The sequence below is a fragment of the Petromyzon marinus genome, chromosome 39 (genome assembly GCF_048934315.1).
Source record: "Petromyzon marinus isolate PM22_M1 ecotype Great Lakes invasive population chromosome 39, UKy_Petmar_22M1.pri1.0, whole genome shotgun sequence".
NCBI classification, from domain to species: Eukaryota; Metazoa; Chordata; class Hyperoartia; order Petromyzontiformes; family Petromyzontidae; genus Petromyzon; species Petromyzon marinus.
The window spans coordinates 10,052,905-10,075,253 of NC_133705.1; the positions used below are offsets into that span (position 1 = coordinate 10,052,905).

Genomic DNA, 22,349 nt, shown 5'->3' on the forward strand with positions numbered 1-22,349 from the left:
CTCGTCACGTGACTACACGACGGGCGTGGCCAGTCCCGTTACCCTGGTCACGTGGTAATACCCCTCCGCCCTCCCCCCACACGGTATCACGTGACACGTTTGCCCCCCGCTAACCATGCCCCCCCCCTCCGACATCTGATTGGCTGGCACGGGCGACGGGTCACGTGCTCGTCACAACCAACGATCCAATGGGACGCGCCGATGCTGGCCCGACAATGCTTAAGCGGACTGCGAAATATAGAACCAAGCTCGCCTCTGTACGCGCTTATCTATTGTAGGGTTTTGTCGCCGCGTTAAATATCGCCAAACAACGCCTCGTTTAAGCGAATTAACGCCGCGAGCGATAACAAAAATAATTTAAGAACAAAAAAAAACACGTTATTATTATTACTTTTAACTGTTTATCATCAACGGGTGCTCGCAAGATGAACGAGTCGAAGGTGCGTGTGCGTGCCGTTTGATTGTGGTGGCTTTTGCACAGTAACTTTGTGTATTTGTATTGCTACTGCCCCTTACAACACATACCGTTTACCCACCCGTATTCTTGTACAAAGAAATTGAGTTTTCAGGTCCATACTGCATACAGCCGTTTCAATACGGGTAACAAAAATGTGTTGTCTATTCGTGTTTCTCTCCTCGTGATGGGACTTTGTAGGGTGAACGTTGAGATTTATAAGGGCACGGGGTGACCAATAAGGTCTCAATTGGTCTGTAATAAAGAAGGGCACTGATAAGGCGTTGACAGGTATCCGAAACACTACTATACACTACACTATATTACTATACACTACATTACTATACACTACACTATATTACTATACACTATATTACTATACACTACATTACTATACACTACACTATATTACTATACACTACATTACTATACACTACATTACTATACACTACACTATATTACTATACACTACATTACTATACACTACACCAGGGGTCGGGAACCTTTTTGACTAAGAGAGCCATGAAAGCAAAAAATTTGGAAATTTATTTCAGTGAGAGCCATATAATATATTTTAAAAGTGAATTCAACTAAATGTCAGTATAATAAGCCTCTGAATTTATTCTTTTAAATAATGTTGTTATAACACTCACCATTAATGCGACTTCTGGTGCTGCATGGATTTGCTGATGTCTTTGTAGTCGGGTTGGTACTTGGTGAGGTTAAGCTTCATGCAAGCGTTGAGGCTTTCATCCGTTAAACGTGATCGTAGGTTGGACTTGATGTTTTTAAGATGTGAGAATGACTGCTCACATGCATACGTAGATCCAAACATGGTCAATACAGCAATACTCACACGCTGCAGTGTGTGGTATGTGACAGGAAGCGCGTTCCAAGTTTTGAGAATCAGCTGGTCTTCGGGTTGGAGTTTTTTCATTTCTGTCCACATGTGCTTGCTCGCCAACTCCGCTTTCTGTCGTGTGATTCTTTCCAAATCTTCATTCAGTGACTTGAACTTATTCACCCACATGTCTGAGGCCTTCAGGTCAGCCACTTCTGCTTCAAAATCTCTGACGGAGACACCAGGGATGTAATTCAGGTCGGCTGTGTTCAGTGAACACTCGTTTGGATGGGTGATGAACTTAAAAAGACGAGTGTGCTCACGAAATTCTCCAAAGCGTGTTTTGAAGGACTGTAGGAGACTGGATGTGCAGCCAGCTAGCTGGTGGAGATCAAGGTTTTGAATGGGCTCACTTGCTGTGCATGCATCTTTAAATTGGCTCAGTTTTTCAAAATGTAGTAAACGACCTGTTTCAAGATCCGTGATGAAAAGCTCCAGCTTGTTTTCAAAAGCAAATACAGCTTGTTGAAGGGATAACACTGTATTTCCAATGCCTTGCATTTTCACGTTGAGCTGGTTCAGATGTTCAGTCAGATCTACGAGATAGTAAAACTTGAGGAGCCACTCGGTGTCGGCTAGCTCAGGATGCCCGACGCCTTTCATTTCAAGGAAAGTCCGGATTTCGTTCAGGCAAGCCGCAAAACGGCTAAGCACCTTCCCTCTTGACAACCAACGCACATTGCTGTGCAAAAGCAGACCAGGATAGTTATTTACAACTTCATCCAGCAGTGTTTTAAACTGGCGATCATTTAAGGCTCGGGCAACAATAAAGTTGATCACACGAATGACCAGCGACATCACTTCGCCAAACTGCCTGTCACACATCTGAGCACAAAGTGCCTCCTGGTGTATAATGCAATGGAAACTTAGGATGGGTCTATTTTCATGTTCACGGAGAAGCGCCACAAATCCTTTGTTTTTCCCCACCATACACGGAGCACCATCAGTACACACTGAGAGAAGTTTATCCATAGGTAGACTTTTTTCTTGAGCAAACTCCATGAAAGACTTGAATAAATCCTCACCTCTTGTGGACCCTTTTAATGGCAGAACAGCAAGACTTTCTTCGCGCAGTGTGTCACCAACAGCATAGCTTGCAATCACGCTGAACTGCGACAAATGGCTCACGTCTGTTGACTCATCCAAAGCCAGAGAAAAGAACGGCGCTGCATTTATGTCCTTCACTTGCGTTTCCTCCACTTTGTTTGCCATCACGATGGTACGATCATGAACAGTTCTTGCCGACAGAGGCATGTCTTGTATCCGTTTGATTATCTTGTCTTTGTTCGGAAGATCATCAAAAAGTTCATTGGCTACATCCAGCATGAACGTTTTAGCATACTCGCCATCTGTGAATGGTTTTCCGTTCCTCACTATTGCTAAAGAACCAGCAAAGCTAGCCGAATTATAGCCACCTTGCCGGGTCCATACGCGGAGTTGCTGCTGGCTAGCTTGCACCCTGCTCAGAAGCTCTTGGCACGCTTTATTTCTGCTGTCTCCCGCAGGGTATTTTGATGCAAAGGTAGCGTGGCGCGTGTCGAAGTGCCGCTTTACATTCGACCGTTTCAACGATGTAATTTTGTCATTGCAAATTAGACACACCGCAGAACCCGCTCTCTCCACAAAGGCGAATTATTCGGTCCATTCGTCCTGAAATGTACGATACTCGTCGTCTTTTTTTCTTTTCGCCATCTTCTTCGTCGAAGGGTTAGATTTGAGTTAATGACCGAGCAGACGCAGTCTCAGACTGATTCAAAAGGGGGCGTTTACCTGTTTTACCCAGCAACGGCAAACGTAGGCCAGTATCATCCAATTAAAATAATGGACAATTGCTCCTGCAGCCCTGAACAGGACATGCGCAGTGAAAAATCGATGGATGGATTAAAACAAGTGAGAATATTTTGTTTTATCTGCGAGCCATATGCAATCATCAAAAGAGCCACATCTGGCTCGCGAGCCATAGGTTCCCGACCCCTGCACTACACTATATTATTATACACTACATTACTATACACTACACTATATTACTATACACTATATTACTATACACTACATTACTATACACTACATTACTATACACTACACTATATTATTATACACTACATTACTATACACTACACTATATTACTATACACTATATTACTATACACTACATTACTATACACTACGCTATATTACTATACACTATATTACTATACACTATATTACTATACACTACATTACTATACACTACACTATATTACTGTACACTACATTAATATACACTATACTATATTACTATACACTACATTACTATACACTATACACTACAGTATATTACTATACACTACATTACTACACACTATACTATATTACTGTACACTACATTAATATACACTACACTATACACTACACTATATTACTATACACTACATTACTATACACTACACTATACACTACACGATACACTACACGATACACTACACGATACACTACATTACTATACACTACACTACATTACTATACACTACACTATACACTACACTATATTACTGTACACTACACCGTACCACACCTGTCACAACACGGTTTACCCCGTATTCTTGTACAGGGAAATTGAGTTTTCAGGTCCATACGGCGTACAGCCGTTTCACTACGGGCAACAACAACAATTATTGTCTATTTGTGATGGGGCTTTGTAGGATGAACGTTGAGATTTATAAAGGGCACGGGGTATAACCAATAAGATCTGAATTGGTCTGTAACAAGGTAGGGCACTGATAAGGGGTTGCCGCGTGTGCAAATGTGTGCAAGTTTCCGATTATATATTGTAACTAGCTGTACTACCCGGCTTCGCCCGGGACTTTGGATCCACCACGCCCGGCCACCTTTGTATCCCCAGTGGCGATGTTCACACACCACAGCAGTTACTCGTTTGAGGCTGAGTCGACCTAGGGGAGGCCCAGGATCGGTTCAAATAATCGTCACCGGTGGTGGCCGTGAGCGGGAATCGAACTCGGGTCGCCGGGTTCATAGCGCAGCGCGCTAACCACTACACTACAATGCGTTACGCTTCCACGTGCGCGGGTCACGTGACAGATGTGACGTCACAGCTCACTTGCCGTGCAATAAATCTATGCATTATTGAGCTCCCTCCCCCCCAAAAAAACACAAAAGTTTATTTTTATAATGTTTGCATGGTGTACAGTCTGGAAAGTACCCACATGGCAAATTTCAAATTTGTTGCATATCGGGAAGTATGCTAAACACTTTGAACAGACACATAATCACAACTTTGCCTTTTATACACATGGAGATAACGGGTTTATATGTTTTGAAGTCGAGCGCGATGCTTCTGTTGCGCTGAGACTCGCGTTCAATCGTGAGCGTCAACTTTCCAAACGGCAATTCGTTACTCCCATTATATTAACTATATACACATTCGCTGTGGCTGCAGTGTACGTGTAAGAATGAAGACCGTAATTATAATGTGTGCCCCCCCCCCCAATATATTGCTATAAAATAGATTTCTGTTAATATGATTGTGGTTATGGTTGTACTTTATTAATCCATAATCTCTGCCATTACATATAATGACACAAGAAATGGTAAAAAAGAAAAACCAGAGCAATGTAATACAATACACTATTAGACATTATTGTAAAAAATAAATCAAAAGTCCATCCTATGTGTTAGTAATTTTTTTTTTTTTTAGGCAGGAAATGGCAGGAAATTAGTTTTAAAATGTAGATTTTTTTCTGGGGGAGGGACCCCCAGACCCCCTGGAAGATTAGGTCCCCCCCAATGTTGACTCCATGGTCTTGGTAAGAATTATCCGTTATTCAATCGTGTGAGAAACCAACAGAGTTTAATTATAAATCGAAGAGGCAATTAATATTTGTACCTGCGCATCCACTGCTGGATTGAGGGGGTCTCCCTTGACACTCCGTTGCGGGTCGTGCGGGTTCGACCATACTTCACCACTCTGGTCATTGCGTGTTTGTGGAGGTTCCATGCGTTTTTCTTTCGGATGATGATGATGACCATGTATGTGTTCGGGAGGTGAGTGCTAATGTCGAGGTCTGCTAGCCACCACGAGAGGGCTTCAGGGGAAAGATGTCCACTGGAGTTGATGATGCGGATGCAGAGCAGCGACTTGGAATTTCGCATTCAGGTTGTCAAGCCCAGATAACCCCGTCAGGTGCACGAGCGGAGTGTCATCGCTGTGACAATAACGTCCCCTTCGTATGTGTGGACGGGATCATTGCGTCATTATTGCGTTGTTTTACGTTGTCTGTTTTTGGATGGCCACGGTCGCACCGCCGCTGCTACTGGAGACTTTTTTTAATGTTTTCCATTTGTGCATCATCAGCGTTCATTCATTACGTATGTCATCCTTTAGTACCGAGAATAATTTCCATGTTTTTTTATTTAACTTGTTGGTATTTCTTTTCTTTAAAAAAATATTTAACGTGAAAAAATCTCTTTTGAGATAAAAACATGTCGTTTGAAACCTGATTTAACCATGACAAGATCTGGCCAAATGTGTGTCGTTAAGACGCTCTGCGACCCAACATAGCCATGAAAATGGATTGTTACGTTTACAAGTATTTAGCGCCGGAGATTGTGATTGTTCAAATTGATCAAATTATGAATCCTAATTGGCTGCGAAAACCCTAAATCTTAGGTCAACATGAGAGCCTGTTATAAATATATGTACGTTGAACTTCTTTAGCAGCACCATACATAGCCAGCTGCGCTAATCGGAGGTGTGGGTGGGGGAGGGAGGACAGCAAACTAAAGACAAATAAGCAGTTCTAAAGAAATAAGTTGATACAAGAAACTCATTCACAGTGGTGACGCAGGTCACTCTTGCGAATTAGACTCGTCCTGGTCTCATTGAGTTCTCACCACCTGGTTACACAAATTAAACCTGAAACATCGTCAAGCCACACGGAACAGTTTCAACCTTCCACGCCGCCAATGGTCAAGCATCAACTGAATCGGGGCCGGGCATGGCCGATGTAGCCACCTGATGCACAAATGACGCATCAAAGATTGGCGGCATGCGAGTGCGGCCACGAATCCCGAACCATCGATCCACATCCTAAGCACTCCGCTGCTGCTGTTGTTTTCACTCCTTCAAAGGAGGAATGGACGAAATACACTCTGTGTCTGAGCAGACAATTGAGTGGATAACAGATCTAAATTACATCTGTAATCTTCTGCTGTTAATCCATACAAGAGAAAGACTTATCAGTATGCCACAATGACCAACACAGCATAATGGGGAGGACTGCATTCAGCAGCGGTTTGACAAACGTCTGAAAATTATTTTCACTCTAAATAGTGATTTCCTACTCTGAGGAAAGTCTCAGTGAGCCAAAAATAACCATTTTCAATAGGGCACTGTGTTGAAATGTTGGGCCAGTTTCTTTGTTTGCATGTGATAGGAAACCAGGGTACCGAGAGAAATCTTACGCACATGGGTATAACACTCAAAGGTCGATACTGATGTCAGCACCCTGCTTGCTCTGCTGAGTTGTTGGAAGTCTTGACACCTATCTCAAATATCAGTACATGACCCACCAACCCCGGCTCCTAAATGCCATATCACAGGCATGCACCACCACGACTGCTGTAATTGTACCCCCACATGCCTCTATCGAGAATTAAACCTCCGCTCATGTGGTTCGGTGGCGGGCTGCATGGTAATTGAACGCCACTCAATATGTGGGTCCACCCACGCGTATATGTGTAATCATCTCGAATGTTGATTGAACTACTTGTTACTGATAATGAGAAAGATCAGTCATTATATTTATGGTCATTAAGTTAATTAAACCGCACTTGGGAATTCCGAATATCGATCCCCTCGAGGGTATGTGCTTTCGGCTATAAATTCAGCCCTTGTGCCATGCTTAAATAGATTAGCAAGAGTAGTTATATGCGAGGAGGTCCCTGATCTTAATAATGACTCTTGGTAATAACAGTAAAATATGATGATGATGATGACAATGAGTCAAAAGTGTCTCCCTGCTCAAATGACCATTGCGCAGCACTCACCGCGCCTAGACTTTCGATCGTCCACCGTATCATCGTGCCCGCCACTTAGCACTACAGCTCACGGGAGAAGTCTCCGCAGTAGCGCGAGTCACAACCTCCTCCTCTCCGCCAAGGACCGTCACTGCCAGGCATCGTTCCTCTGAGTGGCAGCACCTGTATATCTCTCCGCTCCTGTCCCCCTGCACTACAACTCGTGGTAGAATTCTCAATATCGTGACTCACAACCTCCTACGCTCTATCCTAAGGACCGTCGCTGCCAGGCGTCGTTTTTCCGTCGAAGCCGGCCATCACCGTCGCGCTGCATATTTGCAGCAACATTCAATCTTCACCGACTTTTTAAAGACACTTAATAGGCACAAAGTCTATCCCCTCTTTCGCCCGGATTTTTATCGATGCCGAGCTTGGCTCCGTGCCTCCAGGGGTCAAGATAATTTACGCCTTTGCGTCACAAATTGTGTCATCGTTATTATTTCTGTCGACGACCATGTAACGGTGGGGAAAACTCATTCCTATGGCAGGGTCCATTCCCTCCCTAGCACTAATTTCCCGCACTTCGGATTTGCACGGCTGGCTACGTACGGTGCGGAAGGAGGTCAACAGACACTGAGGAGATAATGATGTTGATTTTTTTCATTTTGGGCTTTCAATATTGAGTCTGGTTCTTTGAAGCTCCACCCCCTGCAACTGGAAATAGCAATCGTCGTGAGCAATGGCGGAGCCAGGATTTTCAGGTAGGGGGGGGGCAACCCCTGCAGCATTGAAAAATGATAGAGGAGTTGTTAGTAAGCAAGGAGTTGTTAGTAAGTAAGGAGTTGTTAGTAAGGAGTTACTAAGTAAGGAGTCGTTAGTGAGTAAGGACTTGTCCCTTGCTTTTTACTCGACGCGTGTGCGGCGATGGTGCAGCCATCGATCGAGGGTCGAATTCGAACCGCGTGGTGTGATCGGCATCACGCTCGCTGAAGGTGTTGATGCCTTCAGGGAAGTCGTGTGCTGTAGACGCAACTGCGCACAATTCTGTGAGTCGCTTAGAACTGCTTTGCCGTTACTTATTGCCAATTATGGACTCAGACTATTGTCCTATCATCTCATAGAGTCCCTGGCACATAATACTATGATACACAGTGGCAGTGGGGGTCGCAAAATGCCCAATGATCCGATCGAAATCTCTAATTTCGATCGGATCATTGGGGGGGCACCCCCCCCCCCTCCCACTGCTGGATGAACACCTCCCCAAACCGTCGCTACGTCACGCAGTCCAAGGGTGCAAATATCAATGCAGCTTCTGTACGTTTGTGTGTATGTTGAACTTCTTTCGAACCGTTCAAAAAAACATAAGAATAGGCTTTACCCTTTCTGGCAATGAAACAGGATGTGTTGAGATGCTCAAACCCCAAATACTGATAACTATTACAAGGCATGACATCTGCATTAGCCACACATGCAACAAACATGCTCTGAGCATGATATATGCATTGTCATTGAAATTGATTGACCTACGCCAGAGAAAGCCTTATTTTATGACCTTGTTTCACCAGTGTTAGACCTGAGAACACCAAAATATGAACAGTACAAAGGCAAAGCAAGTGTTAAATTATGAATGGCCCGGGTTGAGGCGTTTTATTTATTGGACCTTTTTTCTTTTATTGACAGAAAGGGTGAAGTCTCTTTTTTCCTCATTAATTAGATACTGACACAAATGGAACCCATAGATATCACCAAATGCTGTTGTTGGATTTATCCATTGGTATGCAATGGTTGCAGTGCAAGGGTGCCACAGTGGCAAGATATTAACTACCTCACCTGGTATGCAGGAGATCTTGGGTTCGATCCTGATCCCAAACCCTGACACCTGTATAGTTATATTCTTTGGTTCTTTCGGTAAAGTCACGTAGATGAAAAAATAATAAATTAAATCACGACGTTTTTATTGCAACACAAGCAATCAACATCAGGTGTGACAACCACAGCAATAAATTGTATATTTGGAGTTTGCATGTCTCTCTCCCCGTGGTCGCGTGGATTTTTCTCCGGGTCCTCCGGTTTTTTCCTCCACACTTAGAATCAACATTCATTTAGAGTGTTTGGCTGCTATACATTTCCACGTGATGAGCCACTTCGTTGAGCTATCATTTTTGGCCAGGTCACTTCTGAAAAAGAGCTTTATATCTCAGTCGGCCTTACCTGGTAATTTATTTAGTTTTTTTAATACTTTGCAGTAAAATGGCAGCCTCGTGGTGTGTGTTTCCCCCCCCCCTCTCCACCCCGTTGCGTTCGTTTCAAGAACCATTCGGCGAGTAAACCGAAGCCCGGCTCACTGGACTCAGCCACCAAGAGGGACAAGCCGAGGACCCCGAAAGAGGCCGGCAACAAACCGGATAAAAACAAACAACAAAAGACCGCACTGCAGGAGACCAAGGCGCGGCAGAGAGCCGAGGTTAGCTTTCTCGCCATACACTCCCATACGGCACAATCTCGACGCGGTGGCTAGGAGATGCTAACTACCTCGCCTGGTATACAGAAGGTCGTGGGTTCAATCCCGACCCTGACTCATGTATATTTGGAGTTGGCATGTCTCTCTCTATCTCTGTCCCATCATCACGGTGGCTAAGAGATGTTAACTACCTCGCCTGGTATACAGGAGGTCGTGGGTTCGATCCCGACCCTGACTCGTGTATATTTGGAGTTGGCATGTCTCTCTCCTCGTGGTCATGTAGATTTTTCTCCAGGCCCTCCAGTTTTCCCCTCCACATTTAGAATCAACATGTGTTTAGAGTATTTGGCTGCTATACATTTCCACATGATAAGCCACTTCATTCAGCTAGGATTTGTGGCCAGGTCACTTCTGGAAAAGAGCCTCAGTGGGCCTTCGGATCACATTCTATGATTTGTCTTGTGTATGGACAACACGTCCAGGAGCTAATTTGCCAATGGCAATGTCTGATAGCCACAAAAGGGCTTTCAGCAGTCTGAGAGGTAGTGTAGTTTTGCTCCTCCGCTGAAAAAACAACAGACTACGGTGCCTTGTATATGGCCACCACCGTTGGGGTTGCACGGCCACATATAGCACGTTGACCATACCTACAATATTGCGTTTTGCCTGTGCATCCTTACTGTCAACCCACTGCTGGATGATGGCCTCCTTGATGCCTGCATGGGTTGCGAGGGTCGTTTGAGCATACGTCACCAAGCTGGTCAGTGCAGGGGTTGGCGAGGTGAGCGTAGATGTTAGTCAGTTTAACACGTAGGCTTTCGCGACCAAGCGTATCCATAATAAAGGGTTTTTTTGGGGGTTAGATCACAGAAATTCTGGTTGTCGCCTGACGAGGCTAGTTGTAATCACCAGCGAAACGTCATACTCGAATTGTAAATGTGGGTTTAGTCTCCAACACACCATTGTAACTAATTAGCCAGTTTTGTTTACTCAAGAAACCTTACTGATCAGCTATGTGTGTGGATGGCAGATTTAACGATGTGGAACTAATTAATTGTTGATGCTGCTGCAGCGTTGGTAGTGATGCACACACCCAATTAATAAAGTAAACAGTGTGGTCTTAAAAAAATTAAATAGATAAGCGACGTTTTGGGCCATAACCCTTCTGGGGACTTCCTCATAGTGCCACAAAGAAGGCCTCATTGTCCGAAACTTCGGCTGTTGTATTTGCATTTCATTTAAGATAGTTTTACTGATGGATATTTTGCAGGTTTTTTTGGTTGTCTGTCAATAGATGTGGATGCATAGAAGAACAGTACAACGATGGATTTTCCCGCACTGCCTTCTGCTTTGTGAATCGCGATTGAGCAGTTTCGCGGAATGCTGTGCAATGTTTAATGACTATGACCTTGGGTATGCGTAAACTGGAGCATTATATCTTAACTACAATGCTGCTTGGAGCAACTGGGAAAAAAGAATCCGGTACTATTTTGCATAAACTTGGTCTTAAAACCCAACAAAGTTTCTCCGGGAGAATCTTTGAAAAGCTGCCATGCAAACTCAAGCTGTGCGGCAAAATTGCTATCCGCATTATCCCACGTAAAATTAAAATTTCATACATAATTCATGGCTTTCTATTGTGCCACGCACATCAATTAAGCAGCTTATCTGGAGCGCTGGTGGGGCATATCACGGATTAATAAATATCGCAAGCAAACGCTCATTACTCCCTGGTGCGACAGGAAACAGAAATGCCGCCGCGACGTGCCCTATTGATACGAGTTGTGATGGATTATTGTAAGTAATAATCCCATCAACCCCTGCTTCGAAAGCGCTCGCCGCAGATATAGAGGCATGCGCCCTCGACAGCTCTGACGCGGCGGTCTCCGCTCAGGATGTGCATACCTGTCAACCCCTTATCAGTGCCTTCCTTTATGACAGACCAATTCAGACCTTATTGGTCACGCTGTGCCCTTATAAATCTCAACGTTCATCCAACAAAGTCCCATCGCAAGGGAGAAACGCAAACAAATAAACAAAACAAATTGGCCCGTATTGAAACCGCTGTACGCTGTATGGACCTGAAAATTCAATTTCCCTGTACAAGAATACAGGTAAACCATATGGGTTGACAGCTATGGGCGTGTTCCTGATTTTGGCATAAATTTTAGTTTTTTTGTCCTTCCCCCGCACCTCCAATTAGCACGGTTGGGCTACGTACGGTGCGAGAGAAGTTCAACTTACATACAATCCGAAAATCGAGCCTCGATATGAAACTCGGGATGATCCGTGGAAATAAATGTGCTCGGTTTGATCTAAACAATGAACGACACAGGAAGTGGCGATGCTGTCGTGAAGTCACGGGATTTGACGTCGCTTTCATGATATCACTTCCACGCTTTGCCTGCCACTCGGCATCGAGTGATGATGTCACTAGTGTTGGCAGGAAGATATTAAGTGATGAGGTTTTGCAAATGATGAGAAAATCTGAACAAACGATTTGGTGATAGTGTCGCTGCATTGGCAGTGGTGCACAAGCACAACACGCCCGTCACCAACACTGCGGCGTTAAACGAAAATATATACTTGGCGACGTTTTGGGCAGTGGCCCCTTCATCGCGCGTAAATGAAGCATGCATAGAAAGTCCAATATTTTCCTCGAAGATATGAGAATTTAAAAAATCGTAAATGTTGACTTTCGAAACTCATCGCCGGACCCTGCCGATTGTGGCCTGCGCTGGCGCGGTGCGGGCACACAGATCTACGCGCTCAACAAAGTGATGACGGAACTGGAGCAGCAGCAGTTTGAGGAGTTCTGCCGCCAGATGCACCAGCAGATCGCCAACGGGGAGGAGGGCGGCACGGAGGCGCACGACGGCGACATCATCGCCGCGTGCCGCGTCTGATCGCGGCCACCAAGAAAGGGCAACCCCCTCCACCTCTCACCCGCCCCCCCCCGCCCCCACTTCCCTCCTCCTCCCCCACTAACGCCCTCACCGAGAGCCACGTCCAAGCGACCCGGCGGTCGAAATCGAGATTCGTAACTTGGTGTCAGAACAATCGTCGCGATTCGCGGACGCGGTTCGATTCGCGAGATTGTTCTTTTGATGTCAAATGGTAGTGCCTCCAGTGGCTGCTGCTGCTGCTGCTGCTGGGGTGACGTGAGCCTGTCGTGCGGAATTTGGCGCCAAGCAAAAAAGCATTGGTTGTTACTCGCGCGATCTCATGCATTCATAGCGGGTCGAATAATCGGTATCGATCGACGACTTTACACCTCGTTCTACCAAATTATCCTTTAGCTCCATAATACGGCAATCGGATCATGTGCACGGTAATCGGTCGATGCAAATTATAAGCGGATACACGTCGAAGCCATTGGAACAAACGAGACAGAACACATTTCAAGATTCCAGGTTTATTCAAATTTAACCAGGTGAGAACGCAAGAGACCAGGACAAGTCTCATTTGCAAGAGTCACCTTGGGGCATTAGTCTGCCAGTACCGTTGGTGGAGGGGTGGCACGGTGATATTTGCTGTTATGTACAATCCCAATTGTGTAATTGGAACAATCGACATGCACTGTTAATAATAATGAGGGTACAACAGAGGTGGGAAGCGAATCGATCCTCGACGCGGAAATCGTGCTGTGACGTTGCGACCGACTACAACGCGGTAAGAGAGGGCTTCTGGATCGCCGCGTGAATACAAAGTGGCCTTGTCATCCGTTGCGCTGGCCATGGGCGTTATTCCTAACGGTGGTGGCCTGTTGCACAACATTCTAGATTTGAAGCTTTCGTGACTGCAGTGGTTCATACTCTTTGGTTTTTTCGGTAAAGTCACGTAGGTTAAAATAAAAGAAAGACAAGAAAAAGAAAAAAACTAAATTAAATCATGACGTTTCGGAGGCAACACAATATCAGATATTTCGCTGTGTCTATTCCACCTGAAGAAGGAAGCTTGTGTTGCCTCCGAAACGTCGTGATTTAATTTAGTTGTTTTTTTCTTTCTCTTATTTTAACCTACGTGACTTTACCGAAAAAGCCAAAGAGTATGTTGCACAACACTCTGTCCACGCACAATGGGCTCGCGTGCATTTTCCTATTGTATCGTGATTGTTTACCTTTTGACGGGTTACTTTGCCACCCACTATTTGTTGGAACCGTGTCCATGTCTCTGAGCTAAAAAAAGTCCACGATCCATGGGCGGCGGTGCTCATATGAACCCGCGGCCCTGAGTCAACGTCATGGAAAAATTCCAAGCTACCATGGGATGATGATGAGCCAGTCACTGCACAGAAGAATGCCTGCTTTGTTGACCACTTGCATGTTTAGTGGTGGCTATAATTTTTTCAATCCACAGGGTGGATGATGGCCTCAATTGTAACACCTCAATGGGATTCGATATCGCATCGTTAAGGTCATGAGTCGCACGATGAAACAGCACTGCGCGATATTTCATCCGCTTTCGAAGAGTTATGTTCTTTGGTTCTTTCGGTTAAGTCACGTAGATAGAAAAAGTAATGAAAAATAAAACCACGACGTTTCGATCGCAACACAAGCGGTCGTCATCAGGAAAAGGGGGGTTAGCATCTAAAGGCAAACTGCTCATAAAGGTTTAAAATGGGTGTAGCCCAGCCAGTTATGACTTAAACTGGTTGGTCAAGTCCTTCCAATGATTGCTAAGTTTGTCCCATCCTGCCACCTTCCGATGTTGTTATTTTCGGCTCTCCGATTTTACATTAACAGCTTAAATTTCTCACACCAACACAGCCACCTTCGTGCGCCGACCTAGAGCTTGCGGCTCCGCGATCTCCCATTTAGATGCTAATCTCTCACATTAGCATAGCCACCTCAGCGCACTCGCCATGGAGGGCCACTGTGCGATCTTACATTAACATGCTAACTTTTTACCTGGCAGCACTTTAGTTGGTGGAAACCCACCACCAGCGCCGTCATTGACCATCACTTACATTAACATTAGCTGCCCCGCCCATGCTGCTGACACTTGGGCTACGCCCATTTTAAACCTTTATAAACAGTTTGGCTTTTCGAGGCTACACCCCCCTTTTCCTGATGACGACCGCTTGTGTTGTTGCGCACAGACCAACAATGAACTTTGCTGCACTGCCTTCTGCTGCCCACCATGTAACCTATAGCACCTGTTATGCATGGCGACCACTCATCGAAGCACTTTTCAGGCTTAAAAAAAAAACCCCTGCTTGGCTTGCTAAATCTGATGGGCCGATGTCAAGTTTCTTCTTCGTACGGCTGACATTGATGTAAGGAGCGGTGTTTCTCAAACTTGGTAGGCCCACGAACCACTCAGCTGATGAAAACATGAGGTGGTGGTTGTAGAGCCAGATTATCTCGTCGGGAGTCGCGGAGTGGCACATCGTCGCTTCTGACGATGCCGCCTCTGTTTTTTTTTTTGTGAATCTGGAATCGAGTCACGGGTATGTTCCCATGGTTCAATTTCTGGGTGGTGACCACAGTCGCACAGCGAGGAGTTTTTCAGTTTAACACGGAGGCTTTGGCAACCAATATCATCCATAATTGAGGTTTTTGTTTATGCTATATAACCCCAAAAAAAACCTATATTATGGGGAGTTTTTTAGTTGCCATTTGTGCGTCAGCTCTCCGCATCAGCCGCCACCATTTGTGCGGGTGCGGTTTAGAGTCATATTTTGAGTGATTTGGTCACAGGTTTTGACCGTTTGTGTTATGGTCGAAACGTCGTGAGATTTTTTTTGTTTTATATATATTCTATTATTTTATTGTTTTCCTTCAACGTGACTTTACCGAAAGAGCTAAGAATATGAATAAGCTATGTGTTATTGCATTAAATTTTTCACCACGTAAAGCGACCTGGGAACAAATGATAACTCAGCGAAGTCGCTTATCGTGTGGATATTGACAGCAGCAAAATACTCTTAAACGCGTTGATGTTGATTCAAAATGTGGTGGGAAAAACCGGAGGAGCCGGAGAAAAATCCACGCGACGACGGGGAGAACATCCAAACTCCAAATATACAACAGGTGTCAGGGTTGGGATGGAACCCACGACCTCCTGTATACCAGGCGAGGCAGTGAACATCTCGCCACTGCGGTGCCCCAACGCCACTGGATACCCAGTATATGGGTCTACAGTAGCAACATTACTCATTGGGATTCGTAAAAAAAAACTTTGGGATGCATTTTTAAAGACTCGACGATCAAAGGCAAGGTTAAGAGGGCATCGCCGTGGCGAGCGCTATTTACGTCGCCACAACTCGCCGTCACTTCCTCCTGGCAGATCCACAGCTGTTGCACAGTCACCATGCCGTCTCCAAGGGACGGAGTTGGTGACTGTGCCGCCATCTGGCCTCTGGTCTCTTTTCCCCCCTCGGCCGCCGACCGATTAGCTTTGGACGCAGCTGACGCGCCGATTCGTTTGGCTGTCGGTGGCTCCTATTCCAGGCTATTAAATCCAGCGCCGTTGGAGGCGGCAGCAAGGGTCAGTGGATCGCCGCGCGAATGGTGTGCAGCTTCCCCGCGAGCTTCGAGGAATTGCCGTCGGAGCAAATGCGGACTCCACCTGTTCCATCTGTGTGGGATAGTGTTGTTGAACCCCCCACCCCCCCCCCCCACTTTATTAATGGGTTTTCCCTGGGCTCTCCGGTTTGCTCCCACATGTATAAACACTCATTCGTTTGCCGGTAACGTTTTAATAAGTAGAGGACCGCAGAGCTTGGACAATTGTTGGAAGTGCCGGCTCCTCACCACGTGGCTGCTGCTGCTGCTGCCGCCGTCATCGCCGATCGTCGGTGGTTCCTCGTCCTCGCATCTCCGAGTCGTTCTCTCGCTCGGCCAGAGTGAGGAAAATGATTGAAATTATTTTAAAGTTTCCCAAGGGCGTGAAACGTAATTCGCAAAGTTAAAAGTGCTTTCCACACCCGATTGAGCACGGGGCGGTAGGTCCTCTCCCGCTCGCATTCCTCAGCCAGTGGTGAAAATTCAACATTTCTGTGGCGAGGTGTGGGCCAGGGGGGTGGTGAGTCTTGTTAAGACAACCGCTGTTAACTTACTCTCATGGTATTAACTTTATTGACCCCGCCCCAAGGAATGAGAGGCCGAGTTGACCCCCGAGTGGGATTTGAACTGGAAACGTGCATTTTAGAGTATTTGGCTCCTGCTATAAATGTCCGCATGATAAGCCGCTTTGTTGAGCTATCATTTGTGGCCAGGTCTCTTCTGAAAAAGAGCTATACAGCTCAGTGGGCTTTACTTGGTCAAATAACAAAAAAATGTTTATAATTAGTTAAACGCCTCTCCTACCACTGTGCTTCGTGGTGTTTCTTGCAATATTTTAATCTCGGATCTAGCCACGAGAACATCGTTTCATGCTACGTGAGACACGAAGGGATTGCTTACTACTTACTGCCGTTAAATAACAAACGATCAAAGTGCTGTCGCTGAAGAGTACGCTGATGCCACTCGCAGCCGTAGACATTTTTTTATGTTTATATTACTAAGCACATAATATTGGTTGTATTGTCTTGTTTTGTTGGCGATACACATGTATTGACATTTCCACTGTTTACGTGCACGCTGTAACACTAAATTATAGCTTCCACTACTTTATCAAAAAAACATTTAGTTTCTTTAAAGTGCCAGGTTTTTTGTATTGCCTCTTTTTAAGACAACTTCATTATTGTGAAACATTGATAAAAGCAAAAATAAGCACCCTCTCGAAATGAGGTCAAATGGACCGATCCACAACCCACTGCGTGTGACTTATGTATTGACACGAGTCTTGAACTGAACTGTTTCTGTTTAAATCTCAATTGTAACGGTTGAAATAAAACAAATGACAATCTTTAACTGTTTAATAATACATTGATGCGTTTTGTTTTTAATTCCATGAAATATCCAAAGGTCAGAGTGTGCACACAACAAATAAATATTGGAGTGATCTATTTGGGGCCAGTCCCGAACCACGTATGGAAATTCCACAGTATCATGAGCAGTCCAAAAATTTACCATTTTTGATCATAATATAACTTGATCCTCTTACTCCAATCGAAAGCTGAATGATAATAATATTTAGGGAATTTGGGTAAAGTCACGTAGATAGGTTCAAAGAAAACAAAAAATAATAAAACTACGACGTTTCGATTGCAACACAAGCGTTCGTCATCAGGAAGTAAAGATAGCGGGACAGCTGCTGAAGCAGACTGTTTTAAAAGGTTTAAAATGGGTGTGGCCCAAGGGTCATAAACGAAGTGGGTGGGGCTAGTTATGTTAATGTGAGAAATTAGCATGTAACTGTCAGATCGGAGAGCGGCCTCCACGTGGGCGTGGAGGTGGCTATGTTAATGTGAGAAATTAGCATGTTAATGGCAGATCGGAGAGCGGCCTCCACGTGGGCGTGGCTATGTTAATGTGAGAGATTAGCATGTTAATGTAAGATCGGAGAGCGGCCTCTACGCGTAGGTGGCTATGTTAATGTGAGAGATTAGCATGTTAATAACATCAGAGAGCGGCGTCCACGTGGGCGTGGCTATGTTAATGTGAGAGATGAGCATGTTAATGGCAGATCGCAGAGCAGCAACGTCGAACTCGCGAGAGAGGTGGCTGTTTTAGTGTGGGAAATTTAACCTGTTAATATCAAATCGGAGAGCCAAAAATAACAACTAAAGTGGTAGGATGGGAACATCACAGCCAGTTATGAAACGTCGTTTTTTGTTATTTTTCTTTGTGAGATATATTTTATTATTTTATTGTTTCCCTTCAACGTGACTTTACCGAAAAACCCAAGAATATGAATTCCTGCAGTCACGAAAGCTTTAACTCAAGATATAATATTTAGCTTTATATATTTGCGTCATCGTTCGTACAGGCCACACGTCACAATCGATGAGGAACCACAAAGCTGGAAGGCATCGGCCATTCGGTGGTGAACCGGCGCTACCATCAATTACCAAAGCTCTACAGTCCTCTATATATAGAGATATTTCAAACCAATCGACGAGCGTTAATAGGATCAAGGAAACGCTCACCACTGACCTGCCCACGGGGCATAGAACCCGGCGAAAGCAGAATAACAATTTAAACAATGCACCTCTCCTGCTGAATGCGTGCAGCAAATCAACTTCAAACCCCGCGTATTGAAAATTCAGTCGCTGTTTCAAGCAGAAAATGAATGATGCTTTTTTAAAGAAAGAAAAAAGAGAGAACGCTCCACTGCTCGTAGCGACGACGACGAGGTGGTGGTGATGGTGATGGTGGTGATGCCAGATTACGTCTCCTCCATCACACTACACCGAATGGCAGTCGCCAGCCGCGGTAAATCTCTCGGTCCCCCCCCGCCCCCAAATCAGTGGTGAAAAGCAACGACGGGCTCTCAATTAACGGGACCCTCGGTAAGATGGAGCACGCACGCGCGCGTGAGTCATGCGGGACTCTTTCTAACAGATTCAACTCCAAGGGAGGTGTGGCCGCCTCCTCATCGCTCTTTTAGAGAGAGAGAGGGGGGGGGGGGGGAACGACTCAGAGGTGCCAGGAGGAGGAACTGTAAGCAAGCAGGAAGGCAGCCAAGCGGCGAGCCGGCACCAACAATTGCCCAAGCTCTGTAATCCTCTGCATATGAAGGTGTTATCGGCCAATTGACCCTTTCCCATTCCACCCTGTATCATACTACTGTAATAACCATGTGTGTCCGAACTTTTTAATGTCACTCTTGCGTACTGAAACGACCACAAATTCCGATAATTCCTGCGTATGCGATGACGATCAACAAGTCGCATGGTCAGACTTTTGAAAATGTGGGCTTTTATCTCAATGGACACGTATTTCCCCATGGCCAGTTGTACGTGGCTCTGTCTAGATCTAAATATCCTCAACGGATCAAAGTGTTCATCAAGGATAGCCAACTGCAGGGAAACCTTTTGAACAGTGATGAGAGTCACCCAAAAATATCGTATACCGAGAAATCTTCCAAAGTCCTTAATTTCGTTTAATAAATTAAGAGCATTTTCTTTACGTGCTACATTTCCTAATAAAATTAACAATCACAATCAAACGTGAATTTACACCTTTAATATTACAGCTTCCGTCCTAGGACAGGCTAACAGGCTAGTTCTAGATAACAAAATAAATCGTTTATCCCTCTCTCTCCCTCTCCGCACGGTTCCTATGAATAATTAATTCATGCTTCATTGTCATTAGGACCGTACCGTGTTATTAAAATCGTGGTGGTGGCAAATGAATGTGCCCTTGAAAGCTCTATGCACTCGAAGCCCCCCCCCCCCCCCCCCCCTCGGCGGCCCTGATAGCCGCATCTTTGATTGTCTGAGAGACTCATTCTCCTCTCGAGCAGGGGGTGTGAGGATTAGATAAGAGCGGTCATTCGTTTCTCTCCCTTTGTTAACAAAGCCCCAGAGCTCTCCGATCAACACGTGCGGTACCGTCCGTGTGCTGAACTTCTTTCGCGCCGTACGTAGCCGGCCAGGGGGCTCATCGGTCGGTACCCCGTGCCTCCCTCCGCACGTTTGCAAGAGGGCACGTGAGCAAGAGGGCACGTTTGCAAGAGGGCACGTGAGCAAGAGGGCACGTGAGCAAGAGGGCACGTGAGCAAGAGGGCACGTGAGCAAGAGGGCACGTGAGCAAGAGGGCACGTGAGCAAGAGGGCACGTGAGCGTTGGTCACTGGCAAAGCAACAGCGTCGACCTTAGAGGAGGCGGCCGTTGCAGCAACCCTCGGATTACCCATCCATCCCGCAAACCCACCTTGAACCCCGTTCCACCATCAACCCGATTCCACCCTGAACTCCGTTTCACCTGAACCCCGTTCCACTCTGAACCCCCTTCCACCCTGAACCCCGTTCCACCCTGAACCCCGTTCCACCTGAACCCCGTTCCACCCAGAACCCCGTTCCACCATCAACCCGATTCCACCCTAAACCCCGTTTCACCTGAACCCCGTTCCACTCTGAACCCCCTTCCACCCTGAACCCCGTTCCACCCTGAACCCCGTTCCACCCTGAACCCCGTTCCACTCTGAACCCCGTTCCACTTTGAACCCCCTTTTACCCGGAACCCCATTCCACTCTGAACCCCGTTCCACTCTGAACCCCGTTCCACTCTGAACCCCGTTCCACTCTGAACCCCGTTCCACTCTGAACCCCCTTCCACCCTGAACCCCGTTCCACTCTGAACCCCCTTCCACCCTGACCCCGTTCCACCCTGAACCCCGTTCCACCTGAACCCCGTTCCACTCTGAACCCCGTTTCACCTGAACCCCATCCCACTCTGAACCCCGTTCCACTCTGAACCCCCTTCCACCCTGAACCCCGTTCCACCCTGAACCCCGTTCCACCTGAACCCCGTTCCACTCTGAACCCCGTTTCACCTGAACCCCGTTCCACTTTGAACCCCCTTTTACCCGGAATCCCGTTCCACTCTGAACCCCGTTACACCTGAACCCCGTTCCACCCTGAACACCGTTCCACCCTGAACCCCGTTCCACCTGAGCCCCGTTCAACCTGAACCCCGTTCCACCCTGAACCCCGTTCCACGCTGAACACCGTTCCACCTCAAACCGTTCATGGATGACATACATGGCGAGTATGTTGAACTTCTTTCGCACCGTACGTAGCCAACCGTGCTAATCGGAGGAGCTAATCTGAAAGGCAGGAGAGTGAGATGAGAGGGGAGAGGTATGGCGAGTGGGTGGGTGTGTGCAGTGATGGAGAGAGGGGGACGAGAGAGGAGAGGTAGGTGAGTGGGTGGGTGCAGGGGGAGGAGAGTGAGATGAGAGGTAGGCGAGTGGGTGCAGGGGAGGAGAGTGAGATGAGAGGTAGGTGAGTGGGTGGGTGCAGGGGTTGGAGAGTGAGATGAGAGGGGAGAGGTAGGCGAATGGCTGGGTGGGTGGGTGCAGTGATGGAGAGAGTGAGATGAGAGGGGAGAGGTAGGCGAATGGGTGTAGGGGTGGAGAGTGAGATGAGAGGGGAGAGGTAGGCGAGTGGGTGCAGGGGTGGAGAGTGAGATGAGAGGTGAGAGGTAGGTGAGTGGGTGGGTGGGTGCAGGGGTGGAGAGTGAGATGAGAGGGGTGAGGTAGGCGAGTGGCTGGGTGCAGTGATGGAGAGTGAGATGAGAGGGGTGAGGTAGGCGAGTGGGTGTAGGGGAGGAGAGTGAGATGAGAGGGGAGAGGTAGGCGAGTGGCTGGGTGCAGTGATGGAGAGTGAGATGAGAGGGGAGAGGTAGGTGAGTGGGTGAGTGGGTGGGTGCAGGGAAGGAGAGTGAGATGAGAGGGGAGAGGTAGGTGAGTAGGTGTAGGGGTGGAGAGTGAGATGAGAGGGGAGAGGTAGGCGAGTGGCTGGGTGGGTGGGTGCAGTGATGGAGAGAGTGAGATGAGAGGGGAGAGGTAGGTGAGTAGGTGTAGGGGTGGAGAGTGAGATGAGAGGGGAGAGGTAGGCGAGTGGCTGGGTGAGTGGGTGCAGGGGTGGAGAGTGAGATGAGAGGGGTGAGGTAGGCGAGTGGC

At 46.6% G+C, this 22,349-nt stretch overlaps 1 protein-coding gene across 1 annotated transcript; it reads left to right on the top strand.

Annotated features, from left to right (window-relative positions):
• The first annotated feature begins 230 nt into the window (after positions 1 to 230).
• SVBP (small vasohibin binding protein) lies at positions 231 to 17,690 on the top strand. The gene is made up of 3 exons (XM_032968107.2): positions 231 to 440; positions 9,682 to 9,834; positions 12,591 to 17,690. The coding sequence occupies exons 1-3, from the start codon at positions 426 to 428 to the stop codon at positions 12,735 to 12,737; spliced, it is 315 nt and encodes a 104-aa protein (XP_032823998.1). The 5' UTR covers positions 231 to 425; the 3' UTR covers positions 12,738 to 17,690.
• The last annotated feature ends 4,659 nt before the right edge of the window (positions 17,691 to 22,349 follow it).

Excerpts from the sequence above, each read along its gene's own strand:
- SVBP (XM_032968107.2), top strand. Across the intron at positions 9,835-12,590 it reads AGGCGCGGCAGAGAGCCGAG|ATCTACGCGCTCAACAAAGT; the intron begins GTTAGCTTTCTC and ends GCGGGCACACAG.